The following is a 23,455-nucleotide window of genomic DNA, read 5'->3' as shown; positions in this document are numbered from 1 at the left end:
TTTGTTTATGGTGTACAGCCTGATTGGTGTTAAGTTCAAATTGCATGTGGTCAGTGATAGCAGCTGTGTATTGAATATTGTCATTAGCAGACAGGCAGGCAGACACACACACAGGTGTCAATAAAACAAGACATTGAGTTTAGTCTGTGACAACGACATATCTATATCACAGCTGGAAATTCTGTCAACGCTAAATAATGGCATTGCTTTTAAGTATCGAACTGAGAAAGTGACTCGGTAAGAAGAACGTGTGGTGAAATAGACAAATGAAATTATATAAACAGTTAATTTACTGTCATAACATATAAAAAGCTCGCGCCTGTGAGATATCAACAAAACATTAGAAAAATAGCTCACACCAAAGCCTTCACCGAGTATTCACCGGACAACCGCTTCCAAGCTGCGCGAACCTACTTCACTGCGCACGTGCTATAAGCGCAGCCCAGCTGTTGAAACCCGTTTTCCCCAGAAAAGTCGGGGGAAAATTAGTGAAACGTTTGAACTCCGATTTCGCGCGTTTTTTTTCATCGCGTTATTTTTCAACTTTATAAGTTGAATTTGCATTTTTTACGATTTGTTTCGGTAAGTCCATACCGAAAGGTATCAGAATCTGCAAAGTTGTGTTTTACGTTGCATGTGACCTTTTAAATACAAGCCCATTCTTCACTCTGGTTAACTCCTTTCTTAACCTTAACCTCTTCATCTTAACCTCCTTTCCCACCTGTCTTCGCCTGAACCTCATGCAGGGGATCACAGGTTGTTATTTTCATCACACGTATAAACTTCCCCACACATCCTCATCAACTGACCAGCGTTCCTATGCATTGGTACTTACGTCAGGCTACAGCGAGATAATCTGATGAGATTTGATATCAATGGCGACATTCAGCTCAATTACGTCTTCTTTGCAATAAACACAGACAATTGATTGACAGGTCTGATATAGGAAGATGATAAAATACATCTTTACCTTTGATCAGGTTTGATCACGTTTTTCCAATTTCAGCACATGTCATCATCATAGAGACGTCAGTTATCAGCTATTGTCTCCCTGTACTATACCTAAGGAACAATGCATGACGTCACAGCTTATATCGTTAGACGTTGTATGATTCATTTTAGAACGCATCGCATGTTTATTTGGCGCACCACCTATAGTGCCATACTTTTTTAACTACATCATTTTGGAGTTTGTTATTTATATTCAAGTCCAAAGTTCCACTCATACCACTTCCCTTCAGTTCGTTACCACAGGCCAACGAGATGTGACAATTCCTCATCTCTGACAGTCCACTCAACAAATATTATAGTGCGACATATTCATAAACCATTTAATATTTTGAAACGAATACACAATTTAATATCATATGAGTATATATTGTGAAACGTTTATGAAGATATCGGATTCCTTAAACGAGAACTATTCCCATGTACGTACTTACAATTCAGTATGTTAAAGGTATCATACAACCCACAGGGGCTCGAATCATTGTTTGGACAATAATTTTTTAAAATAACAAAATCTAGACTTTTGCAATCGTATATTGTGTTTATATGTTGTGATTAACATATATTTCACATTTGAACGAAATCGGTGAGGAAATGAATATTTTAGAAAATTATACCGCTACACTCGTTACATAAAATACACAAGGGGTGACACTCGCGATGCTGATATCCTGATCGAAAACCGGACAGACCGAATAATTTAACGTGCTGTGCAATCATACCTGTCGTTTTCCACCCCAAAAAATGTGTTGAGCTTGTAGGTCATTCTTTTACCGTTCGGCTCATGGTATTCAATTTATCTAACTGCATTTCATATTTGACCACTGAATCTCGCATTAGCACTACCTCTCCTTTTAACAAACGTCTGGCCTCTCTTCGGTAAACATCGACAGTTTCAGTAAATCTTTTAGTAGACGAAAACGTTATTTATGCAGTTTCGAGACACGAAAATCGTTATGCATGGGCGTAATGCACACAATAACACAGACCCCATTTTCAACACCGACATGTGCGTTGATATTTCGTGTCAGCTCGCTATTGTCTCGAAATCGTACACATAAAACATGGATCTGAGCGACCACATTGATTGAATATAGTTAGCATCTTTATTTTTTCGATGATTTGGTCCCATTTCTCCTGTTGCATGCTGGACATTAACTGAACGCCCAGCTATTGTACGTAGAAAATGGTTGTTTACCACATTAGATGCAATATAGGCATTGATCTTAAAAAGTATAACAATAGTCATGGTATGGCAACATCTGCGTGATGCTACCGAGAAGTTGATTACACATCGGACCATCTGCGTGTTATCTACGGGATATGGAAAATCACATGACTATGATATACATGAAACTGAATGTACCCCATTCCCCACTCCACTCCAACCCGAGATTCAGCTACAGTTGAGTATGTAATAGGAAAACGGACACATAATGAAATATTAATAGAAGGAATCAGATACACTGTTGATAGAAGTACACCATGATCGTTGTAGGTTGCTGGATAAACAAAGTGAATAAATATCTTCACATTTCCAACATCTTGTGTTAACCACACATATTCAAATCCAAGTCTAAACATAATATTTTTAATATGAGTAGCCCATGTGATACAGCCAGAGGCGTCCATTAGGTAGCATTGGCATACTGTGTTCATCCAAATACAGTAGCCTGCACTAATACTTAATAGCCCTTGTGGTGTTGACAAGTTGGAGAGGGGCTCTGGCACATTATACCCAAACCATAACATTGTTTGTTGCTTTACACGTTTTGAGAACCATTTACACATTTTATGCTGTACATCTTCAATAATTATACACTATGAGGTCCCCTATACTTCTGCACCATAACACCCTATAGGAATGATCATAGCATCAAATATCTTAAACAAGTCTTGACATGGTCTATTTCTAACTTTCACTTAATACCTGTACAATTTATGTATGTTTATTGTTATTATAAAGTAAAGTAAAGTATTCGGACTGTCCGTACGTTAAAATATTCGGGCTGCATCGCGAGTGTCACCCCTTGAGTATTTTATGTAACGAGTGTATCGGTATAATTTTCTAAAATATTCATTTCTTCACCGATTTCGTTCAAATTTGAAATATATGTTAAATCATAACATTTAAGAAAAATATACTATTGCAACAGTCAAAATTTTATTGTTCAAAATTATCGTCAAAACAGTGATTCGAACCCCTGTGAGACAACCAGTTCCCAGGTTGCCTTACTAAGCTAAGTTATATCCAGCTGATATTCTTATGTCTACATGATGGCAACAAAGGCATCCTGTATTGTATACAATGTACTTTTAACACAGTTTTCCGTATTTTTCAAGTTCAACGTTTTCACCAAATACTGAATTAAAATAATAATAAATTCATACGTATATCACACTTAGATATACATGTATTTCTAATCAGGATGTGGCTGATATGCTGCATATTCGACCCACCAAGATGTTTTAAATGTAACCGTTACTTTAACATATCGTTCTTAACAACGCATAGATGTTGATTGTTGATGTCGAAACACGCACAAAAAAGCCCATCTCAGTACTATCATTATAGCTTCGCTGTATCACGATCCACATGCCCTCTGGATATTCAGTGTATGTTGAAAGCAGTCTGGCTTAGATATAATTAATACTCTCTTCTGTTTCCAGAAACCAATTTTCCCAAATGACATTTCCTTCAGTGATATTTCCTCATACGGACATTTCACGATATATAATAGAATATCATTCGGCTGGTATTGCGCACCTATGTGTTATGAACGCTGCCTGGCAACGTGACGTCATATGTAAAGCATGAAACTCCGATCATTCAGGAAGTATTGGTTAGCGTTGAGTGTTGCAGAAATCGCCCTTAATAAGTACCATTGTGTCTCTGGCTTCTGACAAATATATCCTACAATTAACGACAAGGAGATAATGCGCACATGGTGGTTTACGTCAAATATATTGTTAGATTGCCGCACGAAGAAAGATCATCGGATTTACGCTTGTTGAAAACAATACTGATATGTTTCTGGAAGATATTGAGCTGCAAAAGAGGGACCGACTATTGTCATGAATGACGCAAATGACCATTCATCAACGCCATCATTGTCACTACCGTCGTCATCAGCGAGACCTCGCCTACACACCATTAATATTTTTTTAATTGAATTGTTTATATTGCCGATACTTTTCGTTGGTAAATCCGTGCATGTACTTTTAATGTCAATATTGATATCAAATGTATGACATTTATCATGAAGCGTTTACCAGTCATATTGTATACAAGGGTCACTTGTCACAAAGACAGGGCTGATTTGATTGACAGCGACAGTGATTGATGATTCATTCAATTTATAGCAATGAGCTCAATATAGCTTTAGACAGATTAATGTATTTTTGTTTCCAATTTGAAAACGATTAACTCAGATACAACCTATACCGATCTGGTGACAGTGTGGGTGTGGTTTTACGCAGTCTTTACTAATATTTCAGCAATATCACGGCAGTGGACTCCAGAAATGGAATCCATACATGCACGGAAATAGAACTCTAATCTTCGGCATGACGAGTGAGTGAGTGGGTTTAGTTTTACGCCGCTTTTAGCAATATTCCAGCAATATCATGGCGCGGGATACCAGAAATGGGCTTGGCACATTGTGCCCATGTGGGGAATCGAACCCGGATCTTCAGTGTGACGAGCAAACACTTTAACTACTACTGTACTAGGCTACCCCGCCGCCCCTCAGCATGACGAGCGAATGCTTAGCTAACCTACCGTTCCATAGTGAGTCAAAGTTTACCAAAACAGAATCCTTATTCTTTTTAATGTTCGCAACCTAGATATGATAATGTGATACAAACATCAAGTGCAGTAATTAACCACCCTGTTATAGATTGAGATGTGCAAATATGAGTGACTTAGTGTGAGTTAATTATAATTAATTACAACTTAACGAATCTTTGGGTGGTGTGTGGTCCTCAGGTCACAAATCAGTTGAAGTTAAGCAACATTGGGCGTGGAGAGTATTGAATGGGTGATCGTGTTTGGCTGCTGAGAGTTTCTAAGACTTCTTCTGCTGCCCCACAACGAAGCCCATGTGACACATGCGGTCTCGCCTTATGCAAGTGAATTTGTTCAAAATTGCCTGTGTTTACCCAGCAGAAAATGGGTACCCGGTGGGATAACTCATGTGACTATAACCTTCAAGCGAGTAACAGGCAGCTTGGGTTATCGGGGTAATAATGTGTTAGCGCTTTGAGCGTGCGCAAGTGTATGGAAACACCCTTTATAAATGGCCATTATTATCATTATTATCTTTGAACAAGTTCATTTATAATGCAATGTATGTTAGTTCCCTATATTGGTTTTGAACCATATATTCCTGTGTTTGTTTGTTCGAATGAACAATTGACTAGCCTTTGCGTGTGTTTGTTACAGTTGTCGGTAGGGCAGAATACCTACATGTATCAGCTGGCAGAACCTGCAATTCATAAATATACGTCCACGACATTGTGCATAGTCTGTCAATGATTCTAAATAAATCAAAAGTTGGTTTCCGGGAAAGAAAAGCGAAAATGATACCTAGCATTGTTTCATTTGAGTGAGTTCCATGAAACATTGTTTTTGTATAGAACAATAAACAGGAGAAGGTAGGTAGGTAGGTAGGTAGGTAGGTAGGTAAGGTTTTAGGGCGACCTTGGGCCCCAAACACTTAACAAACTGTTATTTTTATGTTCAGTTAGGAGCAAAAGGGAGAATGGTGTGAGTTACGTCCCTTGGGTATACCAGACGCCTGTTATAGTGGTTCGTATACTTTACGTCCTGGTTCTGCATTTGGGTCAACGTCATATTCCTGCCAAACGGTAAACGTCTACAACTTGCTTCACTTTTGGCTTCTTTCCATGTGACTGTCTGAGTAAGGTTTTACGCCGATTTTTATGTACAATAATCCAGCAATATCACGACACGGGACGCAAGATATTGGCTTCACACGTTGTGGGGAATCAAACATGGCTTATCGGGTTGACGAGCGAGCGCTTTAACCACTAGGCTATCCCACTGCAAACGATCTGATTGTTCGCTTGGGTTACAACTGATTCACGAGCACATCGGTGTGATTAACGTCAGGGTTACCTTATCACACAGAGAAATGTATCGCATGATAAAGCGAACGAGAAACGTTGTATCCGCGCGACAGTATCCAATTTCAAAGGCTGTAAAATATTATATCCGAGTAACCTTTCTCATTCTGAGTATGTTATTCGATCTAATGAGAAATAAAAGAGGAAAAGATAAAGAAAATACAGTGCCCGGAATCCATGGCCTTTACGATCAATAGATTACGACAGATCATCTGTATGGAGACTGGTTGCACCGCGCGATCAAACATCAATGTAATGCATGCACATGTGCACAGACTCTTGCACTGACTTCATGCTGCAGGAAATGCATGTACGCTGACTTTGGAACATTCGTTGCAAAGTAGTCACTCAAACAGTTCATCTTCTATAAAGCACTCAGTATGTTCCCAATAATTACTGAGGTTTAGAGAAATAGAATAAAGGTCACTTAGGTTAAGTGAGTGAGTGAGTTGTGAGTTTATTGCTGCTTTGAACAGAATTAACATTTTATCACTGATCTTCAAGAGTATAGCCCTTGTAGAGACCTAAGACAAAACATGTCAATGAACCACATCAAACTGGGCCTCTCACCCTCGTACAAAATGATCTCACTCCGCGTTTGTCAATATTACGTTGGACACTTTATATGGGCTTCAGACGGAGTAACAATTGTGGGAATCGAACTAGGGACATCGGCGTGATGAGCGAAAGTTTTCACATCTGTCCCGGGCTACCCTCTGGTGAGATATAACTCAGTTATGTTAATATGTCGTTTTCTTATTTTTGGTGAATACAAAAAGGTTAATATACCACTTATTCTTATAAGTCGTGTCCAATCTGTGTTTTATCGACACATAAAAATGAAATTTAGTGTCATCTTGATGCATGGATCGTTGCTGTTTTGCCTGTCACTTTTCAGGTACAAGTGCAATGATACAGAAGAATATGGCTAACGGCGACGCAAAACAATATTCACATATCGTATTTGTTTCTCAAAACAACAACAGTTGAAAACAAACCTCTCTGGTTAGATTGTCAACGAAGCCAACATCAACACTAATGTTCATGCCTTACCATATATGTTAAATAGGATATCCTTGGCAGCGACTGGTTGACGACAAACTTAAAGGCCACTCCAGTCAACACCAGGGTGAAAGACAGCTGAAGGCGGTTCTGGGTCAGGGTCACACCAATAGCAAATGTCGTGAAAGCCAACAGCGTTATCAACATCTAAAAAACAACCATTGTAGTTAGAATGTAATCCATGTATTCACCTGAAGTCATCTCGCACTGACATGTCAAGTGTCAATTTGGTTTCAGGAACATTGCAATCACTAACCTAAGATGATGAAACGACTGGCAACCATGAAATATGCATGAACGCGAAATGAGGTTTTGAATTTAATGGAGGGAATTAAAATCTTTATGGGTTTGATCAAATTAAACTTGAACAATAGAACACGTTCATCTTTCACTATCGTGTGAAGGAGGGCGTACAGCATGTTTTAACACATATCTAACAATTCTTGCATACATGTTCCTGTCCAAAAGGACCTGTGAAAATGCCCATAAACTTGGACGAAGACTAACTAACCAATAACCAAGGTCAGATTACCCATCCCAATCCAAAGAAATATATTTTATCTATGAATTGTGAAACATTTACGATACTAGTTCACGATTCCACACTGTCTCGTCATTGTCAGAAATATTGTCCATACTGTCTCACGATTGCCGAAATATATTGCATACTATTTCATCATTGTCAAATATATACTGCATAATATTTCCTTATTGGACAGCAATCTGTTAGTCATTGACATATTATCATTTTTAGAAATGTGCATATCAATTGATTAAGCAACACCTAATTCATAAACCTATAATTCTGCGAATTAAGAAACAGCATTTTTATCTGAATGATTCATGAACGTTTTGCATTTTGCTGTAAAGCATGATCTGTTTCCATCCGCAATATCCAGGAGAATCAGATGTGTGTATGGAACAGACAGTTAGGTCTGTGCAGACAAAGTGAAATTCGTGATGCTTTTTGAAAATGTCTTTTTTTATCGGTACAATCTTCAAATAAATCAGAAAATGTCATAGTAGTCTTTGCTATGTTTCTCCTTAATCCTTTCTTTTCACTACAAACTTCATATGGTATGGAAACCTTTCATTAAACCAGTTCATTAAAGTTGCTCTGTCTGAGAAAAAAGGGTGTTGCTTAATTAGTTTCAATATGTATATATTATCATTGCAAAAAATATATATTGTATACCATTTAATAATTGACGGGAATATATATCATACTATCTCCTTATTGTCAGGAATATATTGTGTACTATTTCATGGTTGTTAGAAGCATATTCCATTCTATATCGTCATTGTTAGAAATACAGTACGTAGTCCATCTCATAATTGTCAGGAATATATTCTATACTATCTCATGATTATCAGAAGCATGTTCAATACTATCTCACCATTGTCAGAAGCATGTTCAATACTATCTCACCATTGTCAGAAATATATTCCACACAAAGAAACCAGGTCGTCTAGCAGCATGGCACATGACCATCATTGTAGGATGCCTTTCCCTGGAGCTGGTGTACTCCTTCACAGAAACCTTGGGAAACATCTCCACATGTTCGAACAGTGCCCACTCTTGCTCGTCCACAAAGCTTTGCTTGTTGACACTGCTGAGCTCCTCCTTGTCCTCCAGGAGATCCACCTCACACTCGGTCAACTCAGAGGAGATCGTCAGGGAAAGGTCCTGAAGCACATGGACACGGAACTCTGGATTACTAGGGGTAGGGATATTTATAGGGTTTCCTACAGGTGCTTTTCATATGGTTTCGTACAGGTCCAAGTTGTCACATAAGCATGGTAACGTGTCAGTCGAATTTCAGGATTATCTGAGGGATTTATCGCAAGTTGTTCAGTCGTCTTGAACGAGATGTTGTTATCTTCCCTGGAGTTCGACATTAAGGGGTTAAAACAAGCAAGAACAATGAAATTTCAACATAGTACCTGGAAACTTCAACGTTTTTAACAAAAGCAAATGGTCCTAAAAGGCTTTCGTAGTCTTTTGTTTTCGAAATTATTTTCAAAACTTTCATGAGATCTCTGGGATCAGATGTGACAATGTATTTTAAGCAGTGTACCAACAATATTGTATTAATAAGTACATGTAGTATCTTTGGTTAATAAAAAAACAGCAATAGGACATGGCGTCGGTTACTGTCAAATGTACGATATGCATGCCGAGAAGAGATTAAAGTCGTATAGAAACGGATTCCTTGTAGCTGAGAACATTTGAACCGCAATGTTGATTTCATTCAATTGATTACCTGTGTGTCAAACGGGAAATGCTGGAGCTCCCAGGTTTTCGACAAAGACTCCCTTTATACGGCGACATTCAAAGACGCGGAAATGATCTGGACTTATTGCCTCTTTATACCGCCATTCCTCTTCCTTAGCATCCCCCAGAACGTTCTCGATCTGCAACTGGGGGTCCCATTCTTCTTCCTTCCCATTCTCGTCCTGCCAACATTGAGACTATATGACTGGTTTTGTTTAAACCCACCGAAAGCAGTATGGCAACGTCATGGAATACCCCATGTACGTCATCGTGAGCAGTTGAGCAGTAAACATCGTCACTTGCCAAAAAGGAAAAAACAATTTGAAAAGCAATAAAAGTTGCTTAATTAAGAGAAAAATATTTTTATGAAATTGGAAAATATATCACAAAGCAACAGGCATACTGGTCAGCAATACAACGAGCGTTCTCATCCAGTCCAACTGCTCGACGCTCAGTGAATATTGGTCGTGAGTGAGGGGTTCAATCCAGTTTAAATTTTATTACCTACGAGGGCTAAAGTATCGGGGTTCATACTTTTCATACGATGCCCTAGGGCAAAATATAATTTTGTCATGGTGACGTTACGTCATGAACAATGCTATGACGTCACATTTCGTCTGTGATGTTGCGTTCTACATGCGGCGACGGCGGGTAGCCAGCCTGTATTTGAAAGACGATTTGGGTTTATTTTCCTCAATTTGACGACTTCGGCAATAAACAGAATATTATATTCGTGCCCATATCATACTATGTTTACGACACTCGTGCCTAAATATCGGTATATCCCTCACTCTCGCTCGGGAAATACCAACATTTAGGCACTCGTGTGGTAAACATAGTATGACATGGGCACTCATACAATATCGTCTATGTAAGTTAGTAACCAAAGCATGTTCACAGTTATATTTTGCTTTCACTCTATTAGTAAAACCAGTGAGGACTGATACGACGCTGACAAACCAAAAAACACGATCATTCTGAATCTGTGATTTCTACCCACGATCATTGCAAATAGAGTTGCATTAAGCGATGGGACCGTCGCTGACCTGTGTACATTGTGACTAGCAGTATCACAACGTCGAGGCTACATACCTGACTGTAGTGTGTGTGTGTGTGTGTGTGTGTGTGTGTGTGTGTGTGTGTGTGTGTGTGTGTGTGTGTGTGTGTGTGTGTGTGTGTGTGTGTGTGTGTGTGTGTGTGTGTGGTCTTTGAGCAGGCGAACGATATGATGAGCCCTTAAGTCGTTTTGTATCCACAGGGGTTCGAATCATTGTTTGGACAATATATTTTAAAAATAACAAAATCTAGGCTTTTGCAATCGTATATGGTTCTTATATGTTATGATTAACCAGGGAGACTATACTCACACGCAAAAGTAACGCAAGCCAAGTATAAAGACTACATGTATGTAATTTTCAATATTAAATACAAGAAATACAAACAGGTCTGATAGACGAAAAATTGAGTGAAGACATTTCATTGGCTACAAGACTGATGACATTATTAAGTTTTTGAAAGGTAAAGAGGTTGACAAACCGATCTCTCAAACCGATCTTGTCGAGGGGTGGTGATCCTTTGACGACCGCTCCGAGGAAGGTCATCTATTGTCTGTGTAGCGTTGTATCGATGCTGGAGACGGTAAATCGTGGTTATGTTTACGTTGGAATGACGGGCAACATTTTGGACAGACACTCCAGCTTCCAAACGTCCGATAGCCTGGTTTCTTTCAATTTGAGTTAAACGTGACATTGTTGAACAAGGAGTGATAGACCCAACTTTTGTGCACCAATGGTGGTGACAATTCGTCCATGTTCGATTTCACGAGAAGTGTGTGCATGATACCCACATGTTCATTGGTATTGTGCGTTTTGGTGATTCCTTCTATTGTTGTGTTTTTACTCGGGCCTTCCAAAACGCAACACAAAATATTGATAACACCAACAGGCTTCACTATATGCCCAAAACTTCTATCAATCTAGGGTTCCAAGTTTGTTTCCTGTTTGGATAAAAAAAACTTGCGTTTCTTATGCGTGTGAGTATATATAACGGCGAGTGGTCACTCCTCGAAAAGCCCCTAGCGTGTGCCTCGGCTCGTCACGTGACCAATGTAGCCAATATGGCGGCAGCGTAGTTTTTAAGATAGAGCCCTGTTTATTTTCAACAGCTGATTACATTCGCTGATAGTTGTGACAACTGAAAACCTACATGTAGAAGATAAGTTACCTATTCTGTCACTTCATTATAAGTCCAATAATTGTTATTAGTGTCAGTATTTGTATAGTAGATTTGTAGTAAAGTTTCAAGTCGGCATGTTGTAGCTCACTGGCTTCAGTTCTCGGTACACAGTGAAGAAAGACTAAATTATATCGCTAAAAACTTCTTTCACATATGCGTTTAATTTTTAGAAGGGAAATATACCTTTAGTTGAAAGGTGTTTGCAAGTAATAGTGATAGCTTTATAACTAAAAAAATTGTTAGGGTGTATTTGAGGTGTGTGAAAAATATGACATATCGCCGATTTGCCATTGAAATACTACAGGGCGTTGTTTGAGTGTTTCTAGTTATTGTTCTAAAACATCTTTCACATACACCTTTAATTTTTATGAGGGGAATATACCATCAGGTGAAAGGTGTTTGCAAGTAATAATGATAGTTTTATAATTTTAAAAAAATTGTTAGGGTGTATTTGAGGTGTGTGAGAAAGATGACATATCGCCGATCTGTTCTGATCCGCCATTGATGCTTGTGATGCTTGAGTGTTAAAGTTCTAAAACTTCTTGTTGATCTCAGTATTTGACAAAACTGGAAGGCGTTTACAACGCTCTGTGGTAGTTCTAAACTCTCTGTTTTTGAGAGGTGTGTGACAGTGTCAGTTAACATTCTGTCAATGTTCATGCCATTCCACACATGCAATAAGATATCTGAATTAATTACTATTGTAAAAAATGTCTCAAAGTAGATTTGTTCATAAAAGGACAGCTGATAGCGATAGCGATAGTTTTCGTTCTTTAAGATGTTTGGGGAGGGATGGCCATGGTGGATCATTTATTCTTTCATTCATTCACATATGTATTTCTTTCTTTTGTTCTTTTTCTTTATTTCTTTCATTCATTCACATATAATTCTTGCTCTTCATTCATTCATTCATTGATTGTAAAATTACGACTGATACAATAAACTGGCTGAAGTACTGTTAAACGCAGCCGAAGTCACTGTGTGCGTTTGTAGCATGACGAGGCACACGCTTATTAGTACAAATGGTAAAGAAAGCAAGCGAGTGACCTATACCTGTTGTAGATTATCCCTGGATTAACATATATTTCAAATTTGAACGAAATCGGTGAAGAAATGAATATTTTAGAAAATTATACCGCTACACTCGTTAAATATAATACCCAAGGGGTGACACTCGCGATGCTGAAATCTTGATCGAAAACCGGACACACCGAATAATTTAACTTGCGGTTCAATCAGACCTTACGTTTTTTCGAAAAAAATGTGTTGAGCTTGTAGGTCATTCTTTTACCTTTCTGCTCATCGTATTCAATTTATGTAACTGCATTTCATATGTGACCACTGACCCTCGCATTAGCACTACCCTCTGTTTTGAACAAACGTCTGGCCTCTCTTTGGTACACATCGACAGTTTCCATAGATTCTTTAGTGACTTGGATACAGAAAACGACTCAACCTGGTTCCCAGGGTCGGCTGCGCTAACGCTTCGACGCATGGATCTGAACGACCTCACTGATTGAATGTTCGCATCTATATTTTAGCAAATTTGATGACGAAAATATCGCCTTTTATGCCCCATATCTTCCATCGTTACAGGGTAGGTTTAGCGGATATATGTTTCGATCGCCTGGTGAAATATAGGGAAAGCGTTTAGATCCGTATAGAATGTTATTAATGTCATCGTATTTAGCTTCTGTAGATCTACTTTTGTTATTAATATGAAAAGCCACGTATTATTTTTATTTTTTTCTAATGCATAATGATAAAGTTCAATCCGATGTTTTTTACAGTGGATGTGCTTGTAAAATTGTCCACTCTCAGTGACATAATACAGAAAAATATATTCATTATCTTGAGTTACTTTGGCACATATCATTTGTAAAAAAAATTAAACAGATCCATCCATGAACATACTTTTTTTCACAGAATGTTGTCACATTAAGTGTCTGAATCGGTTTGCAAAACAACATGAAAACGTTATACCAATATTATACAGAAATGTTTATGATAACAATAAACATGGTGAATCAAATGATCTGTACCCAAAAATACACACCAATATACTGCTCAGTGCAGTGAATTTGACACATTATATATCTAAAGTGAAATTACAAAAGTACACAGTATGATCAGTATGCTAATACATTTCCATAAAAATACATACATTGCCTTAAAAGTACATATATTTGAAGATGTTTATGATAACAATAAACATGGTGAATCAAATGATCTGTACCCAAAAATACACATTGCCTTAAAAGTTCATTTCTTTGAAGATGAACTTTTTAGCCTGATGTACATTCCACTATTTGTGATTTTTACTAATGAAAACCGCCGTGAGTACCGTAGTTTGGCTTATATACATATATATATATATATATCAGAGTATACATTTGATATATATTGATCAATTTGAGCGTGATAACCCTGGTGATATTAGAAGAGATCTGATACGTGTCAATTGTCATATGATTTGCTATCAGCAATTATTCAGCCAGATAGCAGTTAACAAGTTTGATTAAATGCTGCAATGGACTCTTTTTACTTTTTAACACGTTACTTTAACTTACTGGGGTGGGGTGTGGTGTGGTGGGGAATGGGGTGCTTTCAGTTTTATATATACCATAGTCATATTATTTTCATATCCTGTAGATAACACGCAGAGGGTCCGAAATGTAATCAACCTCCCAGAAGCATCACGCAGATGTTGCCATACCATGACTATTGTTATACTTTCTAAGATCAGTGCCTATATTGCATCACCATGATCAACCCCATGCAAAATGGAAGAATAGATATGGATGTTATATTGAAATGATATATGCCAAATTAATAAAAATACCAAATATATTCTTTATTATTATTATTACATTTTTTAAAGCACATATATTGTTAAAGGTACATGGTTGAATTGATCAGTTATATGTTTCAAATGTATTAGATCTATTTATTATTAATTATATAATGTGATAAACAACCATTTTCTAGTTAAAAAAGCTGGGCGTTCAGTTTATTTCCAGCATGCAACAGGAGAAATGGGACCAAATCATCGAATTGTACGTCATCAAATTTGCTAAAATAAAGATGCTTAAGTTCTATAATCAATCAATGTGGTCGTTCAGATCCATGTTTTATGTGTACGATTTCGAGACAATAGCGAGCTGACACGAAATATCAACGCACATGTCGGTGATGAAAATGGGGTCTGTGTTATTGTTTACATTATGCCCACGTATAACGATTTTCGTGTCTCGAAGCTGCATAAATAACGTTTCGGGCCACTAAAAGATTTACGGAAACTGTCGATGTTTACCGAAGAGAGGCCAGACGTTTGTTCAAAGCAGAGGTAGTGCTAATGCGAGATTCAGTGGTCAAATATGAAATGCAGTTAGACAAATTGAATACTATGAGCAGAAAGGTAAAAGAATGACCTACAAGCTCAACACAACTTTTTTTCGTGTGAAAAACGTAAGGTTTGACTGAACCGCACGTTAAAATCTTCGGTCTATCCGGTTTTTGATCAAGATTTCAGCATCGCGAGTGTCACCCCTTGTGTATTTTATGAAACGAGTGTAGCGGTATAATTTTCTAAAATATTCATTTCTTCACCGATTTCGTTCAACTGTATGTTAATCATAACATATAAAAACAATATACGATTGCAAAAGTCTAGATTTTGTTATTTTTCAAAATTACTGTCCAAACAATGATTCGAACCCCAGAGTTTGTATCTCCCATGACGTATCCTGTGCATATATGAGTATGACTTACCAGCTGTTTGTAATGTTTGGGCTGTTCCCATCGGGCCTGCAGGAACACATCAGCGGCATACTTCTCCTTCAAGGTGTTCACCTCGCCGATCTTCAGGAACACCACGCGAATGTATACCCTCACCTGCAATATGATAATGATAATGAATTTATATAACGCCTGTTTCCAAAAAGTATTTGCTCAATGGCGCTGAAGAAGAAAGACTATGAGAGGGATATTGTGAACAGATGGGATGTAGGTCATTGTTTAAAGTGATTGGGAGGCTGTTCCATAGTATTGGGGCTGCAACTGACAAGGCTCTGTCACCCATACTGGTCTTGGTGGTTGGCAATATCAGTTACACTTTACTAGTGGTTTACAAGTTGTTTGATCAAGGTTACAAAATTCATGGCCTCAATGTTGTTTCAGTTTTTTTCTTGACTTTTTCAGGTGAAGAATTGACTTACCTGTGCATGTGTTTGTGACCTGTGCCGCTATTTAGGGCATGATACGCATACATTTTCATGAACACCTTTTATCATCACTATTTGTAATATCCGTGAAGGTCCGGGTTAGAATATTGGTCTTCAGTAACCCATGCTTATCGTAAGAGACGACTAACGGGATCGAGTGGTCAGGCTCGCTGACTTGGTTGATACATGTCATCGGTTCCCAATTGCGCAGATCGATGCTCATGTTATTGATCACTGGATTGTGTGGTCCAGACTCGATTATTTACAGACCGCCGCCATACAGCTGGGATATTGCTGAGTGCGGCGTAAAACTAAAGTCACCCACTCACTGTTTGTAAGAGAGTTTCTATATAGGCATGCTCTTTACATAGATAGGTATTAATCAGTTGATTGTTTGAATCATCTGCAGCTACAGAGGAACCTATTTAGTACCTTCGTTAATTTTGTGAGCATCTACATTTTCACAAAGGATTAATTCAAATTTTCAAAACCAAGAAAAGGGAATTACAAGAATTAAAGAATTATCTCTATTATCATGAAATTTACATCATCATTTCATCAAATAACCCCATGTCTGTTTTATATCGTTACGATCTCGGTAAGAATTTGTCTTCAGGAAACCATGCTTGTCGTAAGAGCTGGCTGATGGCATCGGGTGGACAGACTCGCTGAATTAGTTGCTGCAAGTCATCATATCCCAATTGCGTAGATCGATACTCATGATGTCAGTCACGTGACTCAATTATTGACAGACCGATGTCATAAAGCTGGAACAGAGCGGTATTAACAAAAAACAAATCCCCAACAACACCAAAACTAAAACCCCAAAACAAAACAAAACAAAAAATGCTGAACTTAGATCCTGCTGCGTATATCCCATTCATTTTAGGGCGGTGGGGTAGTCTATTGGTTAAAGCGTTGGCTCGTCACGCCGAAGACCCGGGTTCGAATTCCCACATGAGTACAATGAGTGAAGCCCATTTCTGGTGTCCCCCCGCCGTGATATTGCTGCAATATTGCTAAAAGCGGCGAAAAACCAAACTCAGTCAGTCCCATTCAATTTCAGTTCGTTTGTCCTTACAGTAGAATATTAACATCAGTTTGAGAGACACCAGAGGGATATCAACAGAGGGATACCATTGCTGCAACAAGACTCTATAACCACGTTTTAAATGTCACCAGCTGCATATAACAGGCCAGATGCAGAAAATAGATTCAGAGCGTTCACAAAGCAATTAACTGTCTGTGCTCAGGGTATTAGAACATACCGCAGAATCAGATGGTGGTATGATTCCCCATGCAACCAATACCGTTTCATTTATCAAAAGAGTGATTTAATAGCCACACTATGCCAAATACCCACAGAATGAAATACTGACTTGAAACAAATGTCTTTATTTGGAAAGTTAATTAAGAAAATTAATTAAAAACTCGGCGATTTTACTTTATTTGGACTGCAACTGAACAATATCAACTGAACTAATTTGTACAAATAGAGGTTAAAGTTCACTGAGGAGTTGCTAATCATTGCACTGTGGGAATATAAGAAACAGAAATGGGTATTTGGGAATGAAAATTTGAGGATTTCAATGTCAACTTCCCATTGAAGTGGATTCGTGGGAAGCTGGGCTCATGTTTGTTGAAAACATTTGGTTGGTGGTCGAATTGTAAATGTTATTGAATTTGGAAATAAATATTACATTTTTGTGAAAGAGATCGGATGAGGAGAAACGTCTTCTTTCGGAAGTTTTTGTGAAATAGCCCAAATTATCACACGCAGATCTCGCACTTCTTGTCGTTCAGCATCAATTCCAGGGTCCAGATGGGAATTGTTGTGTGATCTTCTTTTCGAAAGAGTGATAATAAGACTCGATGACAACAAACTGACTCACATTACTGACTTTTAATGCATGTCGCTTCGCATCGATAAATCCGTTAACGTATAAAATGTATTTTACTCGACATAATCTGGGAAGTGAGTGAGTGAGTGAATGAGTAGAGGTTTACGCCACTTTTAGCAATATTCCAGCAATATCACGGCGGGGAACAGGAAATTGGGCTTCACACATTGTAACCATATGGGGAATCGAACCCGGACCTTCGGCGTGACGAGCGAACACTTTAACCACTAGGCTACCCCACTAGGCTACCCGATAAGCATTATCGAGGCGAATCTAGATTTGTACCCACATCATAGATTGCTTTCCCGCCCAAAGGACCAACTCACCACAGCAAATAACGGTGCCTTAGACGACTGAGGCAACCGTGACGCCACGTATAGTACACGTTTTACAGTTTAATGGCAGTTGCGTAAAGCGTTCACTCGTGACGCGGTAGGCCGGGTTTGATTCCGCATGTGTGAAGCTCATTCCTGGAGTTATCAGACCATGATATTGAGGGAATGTTACTAAAGGCGACATAACACAATCCTCACACACTACCTCACTTAACAGTTGACGACACGTGAAGATCCTGGTTAGAATTGGTCTTCAGCAACCCATGTCCCATGTCGTAAGAGGCGACTAACGGGATCGAGTGGTCAGGTTCGCCGACATTGTTGACACATGTCATCGTATCGTAGTTTGATGTTGGTGCTGTTGATCACTGGATTGTCTGGTCCAGACCACCGCCATATAGCTGGAATATTACTGAGTGTGTCATTTAAACAACAAACCAACCAATCAACCTTAAAAGTTGACATGTATTAAGTGCATATGTATCTATTCTTACAGGCTGCATTTGAACCAAATACAGAACCAGGCGCCATATGTTTGTAGGCATCAAGTCACAAAGTTTTCTTGATAAAAGTGGCCAGGATAGGCTACCGTGCTGTCAAGACGTGCGGGCATGGTGTCAACGTTAGGGGCTGATGCTCGTGCTGATACCACTGTTAAGAGGTGGAGTGGAGTTCAAGTGAGTGAGTGAGTGAGTGAGTGAGTTCAAGAGGGGTGGTGTAGCCTAGTGGTTAAAGCATCATGACGAAGGCCCAGGTTCGGTTCCCCACGAGGGTAGAATGTGTACAAGGATATTTCTGGTGTCCCTTGCTGTCATAATGGACGAGAGAGTGCGGAAGATGATATAAGATGAGGTACCCTGAACCACCACCCGTTAATAATTACCTGTCTGTAAATAATCGTGTCTGGACCAGACTATCCAGTGATCAATAACATGAGCATCGATCTACGCAACTGAGATACAATGACATGTGTCAACCAAGTCAGCGAGCCTGACCACCCGATCCCGTTAGTCGCCTCTTACGACAAGCATGGGTTGCTAAAACCCAATTCTATAACGCGGATCGTCACGGGTAACGCGCGCGTTGAGGTTTGGGTCGGCAGGTTCACTAAGACAGATCGGTTTCTAAGATGCAACCGGTGATTGTGCATTTAAAATGATGGTTACGTCACACAGTGCTTTCTAGGGTGATCGTAAACGCTTCCGACATCCGGCATATAGCAATGATCTTGTGGACACTTATGTTCATTCCCGGAACCCCACTAATTTGGTTCGTTCTCTTTCCTGCCGAATAGCCCTGCTTTGATATTTACTGATAAACTAAGCATTGATACGTCGTAACATTCCTTTACTTGTGTATGAACGTTCCCACGTGTACTCGTCCAGAAAACAAGGACGTAATACCATATGATCCAGTTTTGCATTGATAAGTGTATGGGCGTTATACAATATTTCGTCGCATGTCACTGGAGGTGTATGTAGAGAGTGAGTGAGTGAGTTTAGTTTTACGCCGCACTCAGCAATATTCCAGCTATATGGCGGCGGTCTGTAAATAATCGAGTCTGGACCACACAATCCATTGATCAAAAGCATGAGCATCGATCTGCGCACTTGGGAACCGATGACATGTGTCAACCAAGTCAGCGAGCCTGACCACCCGATCCCGTTAGTCGCCTCTTACCACAAGCATGGGTTACTGAAGGTACATTCTAACCCGAACCTTCACGGCTGGAGGTGTATGTATATCAAGAGAGTAAAATTGATATTTCCTTATTTACATAAGAAGTCAGCTTCCTTAGATTGAATATTATGAAAATACAATCACGAACATCTGGGTGACAACATTCAATGACAAAAGGTAAAGGCCGGACATTAGGAAACATCAGTTGTTACATCAGTGACCAAATGATATGAATATTATTCCCTTTTAACATTTGCATCATATGGTCATGTGTTCAGGTAGAGCGGTGGTGTAGCCTAGTGGTTAGAGCGTTCGCTCCTCACGCCGAAAGTCCGGGTTCGATTCCCCACATGGGTACAATGTGTGAAGCCCATTTCTGGTGTCCCCGCTGTGATATTGCTGGAATATTACTAAAAGCGGCGTAAAACTAAACTCACTCACTCATATGTTCAGGTGAACTCTTGACTTGCCTTTGCGCGTGTTTATGACGGGTGCACCAATGGGACAGGATACGCTCTTCTCATATTTTGCATCAATAGTCACTCGTTATCACATTTTCGTGATATAGTAGGATATGTACACCGTTCACTGCTGTTTGCGAATGCCCTATGATTTGATGAAGGGTTTTATTATATTCAATTGTTGTGGCTGCAAGCCAAACTCATTCTGAGAACGTATTTGCTTTGATTTGTCATCATAACAATGGATGCGTATAAGGTTAATAATTTCTGGTCTTCGCATTTCACTGTCTATTTATATACAGGAAGGTGCGCTATGATCATTCAATTTCACTAACTTTGGATTCTTGGGTTTAGAGTTTGTCATACCGATCACATAAAGGCTAAAAATGCAAACAGTACTAAATATACTCAAAGATAACGGTTCATCTCAGAGAAACGACAGCTGCATATATACGTGCTGCTCTGGCGATCGCAGATGGCATAGCAAGATACAGATGACATATCGTTAGTGCTGATCTTTATGAGATATCATTTCATTGCATGTCATCTTACCAAGAAGAATGCTATTAATAGAACAAATATACGACTCTCTTTTCGATTTCCCATTTGGCACGTCATTTCACACAGCACCATCTGACATTTACCGATATTGGTGGTGATAGGTAATCCTTTCGTCTGCCGTGACGCTGTCATGTGCAACAATAATCAAGTTTTGTGACGTGAATCGCTTCTTGAAAAGTCAGAGAACATGTTAGATGGCAGTATGTAACGAAATCTGAGTTTGTGTAGATTGTCATACATATGGGAAACCCCCGCTGGTTAATTGATAGGGTTTCTGCCTGCAATAAGGAAGGTAATGACTAATGTTAAAAACTTATGGTACTTGTAGTTACATTGACTGGAGCTTGGCACCAGGAGGTAGAATACTTTGGTAAAATACTTGTAGTTACATTGACTGGAGCTTGGCAACAGGAGGTAGAATACTTTGGTAAAATGGTACTTGTAGTTACATTGACTGGAGCTTGGCACCAGGAGGTAGAATACTTTGGTAAAATACTTGTACTTACCTTGACTGGCGCTTGGCACAAGGAGGTAGAATACTTTCGTAAAATGGTACTTGTAGTTACATTGACTGGACCTTGGCACTAGGAGGTAGAATACTTTGGTAAAATACTTGTAGTTTCCTTGACTGGTGCTTGGCACAAGGAGGTAGAATACTTTGGTAAAATGGTACTTGTAGTTACATTGACTGGAGCTTGGCACCAGGGGGTAGAATACTTTGGTAAAATACTTGTACTTACCTTGACTGGCGCTTGGCACCAGGAGGTAAAAGGCTTTGGTCAAATGGTACTTGTAGTTACACTGACTGGCGCTTGGCACACTGACTGGCGCTTGGCAAGGAGGTAGAAGGCTTTTGTAAAATGGTACTTGTAGTTACACAAGGAGGTAGAATTGGTAAAATGGTTGGCATCAGGAGGTAGAATACTCTGGTAAAATGGTACTGGTTGTAGTTACACTGACTGGCGCTTGGCACCAGGATGGGATGAAACAAGGAGATGGTTGGTGGGAGTCAATTTACCGTGAGATGATGAATGGATATTCGGTAACTTGATTGTACCCGATGTTAGAAACAGCCGCAGCCGGCTGAACGGCGTAAAACACATTCGTGTGGTGCGGTATTAAAGAATCGATCGTAATTCGAGTCGGGTATGTGCATATGCAGGCATCAATTACGCACTCACGCAAACTATACATTTAAAAATATTATGCATATGACCTGGTGCATGTCAAATAATGAATATCCAATGTTATTATAATAGGTATGATATGCAAATGAAATATCGTGTCGTGACATGAGTGCAGGCTTTATGATATTACTTTTTGTATCTGATGTTCAATAACCACTTTAGTATTATAACACGTCCCTTGACAATAGCGGCCCGACGATTATCGTGAGCATTTGTGAATGATATTATTTAGCATGTCGGCTCTTTATGCAATGTCGATGTGAACGAGCTGCCGTATATATCGTCATTAACCAAAAGACGCCAAATTCAGCTGAGTGGTTTGGAATTGTACTTTTTTTGCGCAACTTCCAACAATTCTTGATGGTGAAAAATCACGTCTTGCTCAGACAAACCTATGAGAGCATATTCATCGATGCACGCTGTCAGGGCCTGTTTAACCTGGCATCCTAACTTGGGGTTATTTGTGTGTTGTTTAACTGCACACACAACATTTTCACAGCTATACGATAGTGGTGTGTAAATAACTGCGTCTGTGCCTTATTAAAACTGATTCCGAGCAACTTTATGGTTGGTTTATTGGTTTATTGGTTTATTACCGAAACTTCAGCCAGAGATCTCAGGGGCATATACATACCTGTCAGGAGCACATACCTGGTTCATTATGGAACTAAACGACTGCAAAAAGCACCGTTAGACATTAACTGAGAGCTTGGACTGTACACCTCTATCTCAGTTAACCATATTTCATTTAAGAAGCTGATGTTTTTTCTTGAAGCACTATAAACCGCCTGAGTCCCTGCATGTAATCTGACCCGCCTGCATTACGGATACAGTGATCTTACACACACAACAGTGGCCCCCCTTCCATGTTCCAGTTGAACGTGGAGGTATGGGTGTAAATGGTGAAATACAGCCCTCCCTTGACACTATATATGTGCCTGCATGTCTCACAGTGATATGTCCTCGGCAGCATAGCACATCGTGATAAAATGACTGTGGTAGATTCACCAAGACAGAAGGTATGTGTCATTATGACCCATCGTGGCATTGGATCTGTGACACCATACCTGTGCCTGCATTGTCCATTGTGACACTAGGCCTGTGCCTGCATCACCCATTGTGAAACAAGACCTATGCCTACATGTACCCATTGTGAAACAAGACCTATGCCTGCATGACACATTGTGGCACTAGACCTGTGCCTGCATGACCCATTGTGAGACTAGACCTGCGCCTGCTTGTCCCTTTGTGACTCTAGACCTGTGCCTACACGGCACATTGTGAAACTGGACCTGTGCCTGCATGGTCCATTGTGAAAATGGACCTGTACCCGCATAGCCTTCTGTGGCAATAGCCCTGTGCCTGCATGCCCCATCGTG

The 23,455-nt window shown here is 39.4% G+C and overlaps 1 protein-coding gene across 1 annotated transcript in view; it reads right to left on the bottom strand.

Moving 5' to 3' along the window:
- Positions 1-23,455, bottom strand: part of LOC124282401 (cys-loop ligand-gated ion channel-like) — a 46,838-nt gene that overhangs the window by 12,000 nt on the left and 11,383 nt on the right. Inside the window, 5 exon segments of the mRNA XM_046718381.1 lie at positions 7,210-7,365; positions 8,648-8,905; positions 9,483-9,512; positions 9,514-9,675; positions 15,500-15,622. Coding sequence (XP_046574337.1) covers positions 7,210-7,365; positions 8,648-8,905; positions 9,483-9,512; positions 9,514-9,675; positions 15,500-15,622 — 729 coding nt within the window.

The sequence above is a fragment of the Haliotis rubra genome, unplaced genomic scaffold, assembly GCF_003918875.1.
Source record: "Haliotis rubra isolate DU_JTF1 unplaced genomic scaffold, ASM391887v1 Scf3, whole genome shotgun sequence".
In the NCBI taxonomy this organism is placed as follows: Eukaryota; Metazoa; Mollusca; class Gastropoda; order Lepetellida; family Haliotidae; genus Haliotis; species Haliotis rubra.
Note: the sequence above shows the minus strand (reverse complement) of the source record. Positions and strands in the feature narration are given on the sequence as shown.